The sequence below is a fragment of the Stegastes partitus genome, unplaced genomic scaffold (genome assembly GCF_000690725.1).
Source record: "Stegastes partitus isolate 25-593 unplaced genomic scaffold, Stegastes_partitus-1.0.2 Scaffold174, whole genome shotgun sequence".
Classification (NCBI taxonomy): Eukaryota; Metazoa; Chordata; class Actinopteri; family Pomacentridae; genus Stegastes; species Stegastes partitus.
In genome coordinates this window covers 57,521-59,239 of record NW_007577905.1, presented here as the reverse complement: position 1 = coordinate 59,239, position 1,719 = coordinate 57,521, and the positions used below count along the sequence as shown (strand labels likewise).

Genomic DNA, 1,719 nt, shown 5'->3' with positions numbered 1-1,719 from the left:
AAAATTAAAAAAAAAAAAAAGCTTGCTTACAGCTGCTCCCTATTGAGAAATGATAAGGTTAACATCAGTAGGAAAAAAAATCCTAAAAATATAAACATAAGTGGAAAACTAAAAGCATAAAATGTACTGGAGAATTACAACATAAGTATACAGTGTAGTAAATAGTAATGGAGTTATAGTTGTGTTATTACACAGAGACGTTGACATGACTGTGGGTGAACAACATGTTAGTTTACTGCTTGCAGGTGAAACGTATCGACTCCGTGTCTGACACGCTGAGTCAATACGCTGACTCAGCAAACGAATCAAAGTCTCACGTGTCTCCAGAATGTGCCTTTCAATTTTTGTTCAGCTCAGATTACTGCAAAGATGGTTTGATTTCACAGCGCTGCACACGTCCTGGTTTTAGTCCTATTCTAAATAAGTCGTTTCAGTGTCTGTAGCTTGAAAGCAGTCGAGCTGCTGCTGTTCAGGAAGAAGACTCTCTGTGACTGGAGCAGAACAGCTGCTCTCAAAGCTTTGTCTCTAAGAGATCATTTGACACAGAAATGTCGCCAAGTTGGTGGTGAGTTTGTAAATACACTTTGTTTGCTAGAAAGTCGTATTCTTCGTCACTGCTTCTGATGAAGAATTACTCCACGTCTCAGTATGTTCCCAGAACCTCCAGAGGATCCCTGTCATTTTGACCCTTTTCTAGCATTTTCTCAAATCCTTCTTTTGGAATTTGAAACAGATGTTGACACAACAACTGTCAGACGATGGTTTGATGATGTGTATCAGTGTAAAACAGGTATTTATTATCATCTAGTACAGTTTTGAGATGATTGTATTTTCCTTTGCTGCTCCTCTTTACTTGAACTCTGTTACAGTTGAGCTGCAAATATTGTAGTTTTTACTCCACTACAGTTGTCTGACAGCTTTAGTTACTTTGCATGTTCAAATTATGAATATAAATTATAAATAAATACTTCAACAGAAAACTTTATTGATCCTTGTGTCAATATTCTCAAGCTACCCAGCAGATAAATGATGAGTTAAGCCACCTTCACCAGCTTCACATGATTACTTCAATCTGAAATATGGCAACTATCACTCATTTGAGTACGAATATCTTTGTATATTTACTTGTGCAAACAAATGCATGGCTTAGACTTGTAACAGAGCATTTCTACTTGGTGTTGTTGGTGCTTTTACTCACAAGTACCAAATCCAAACCTTCTTCCACCTCTGCTGGTTCCTGAGCTGCTCTTTAATGCCACAGTGATATTTCTGCCCTGCAGCCAGCTGGAGGAGGACGGAGGAGACGTGCTGAGTCTGGTGGAGTCCGATGACGAACAGATCTTCCAGGACGCCGTTCCCCGGCTGCCTCCGGTAACCAACGGACGCCACACAACGCTGGTCCAGATACACCGCATCCCGTCAAGTACGAAATCATCACAACTCTTTACATCGACTTCACGCTTTGTAGCTGAAGGTTGTTTCTAAATCTAAAAAAAATGTTCCCTTTGTTATCCAGGTGATCACGAGGATCTGGAAACTGCTGAGACAAGCTCACAGCAGCAGGAAGACACTGTACAGACAGAAGAGCCGGAGGATCTTGTAACGTTTTAGGTTTGGGGTATTTTTAGACTAATGTGTCATGTTAGGTGAATGCATTTTACTCCCAATGAGAATGTGAATAGAATTGGTGGAAGACTATGACAAACAACAACAACAAAA

The 1,719-nt window shown here is 40.1% G+C and overlaps 1 protein-coding gene across 1 annotated transcript in view; it reads left to right on the top strand.

The window, feature by feature from the left end:
* vsig10 (V-set and immunoglobulin domain containing 10) overlaps positions 1–1,717 on the top strand; it is a 20,113-nt gene extending 18,396 nt beyond the window's left edge. Inside the window, exons 6-7 of the mRNA XM_008279890.1 lie at positions 1,281–1,423; positions 1,517–1,717. Of these exons, the coding sequence (XP_008278112.1) occupies positions 1,281–1,423; positions 1,517–1,611 (238 nt within the window). The 3' untranslated portion in view covers positions 1,612–1,717. The remainder of the gene's footprint in view (positions 1–1,280; positions 1,424–1,516) is intronic.
* Positions 1,718–1,719: the final 2 nt, after the last annotated feature.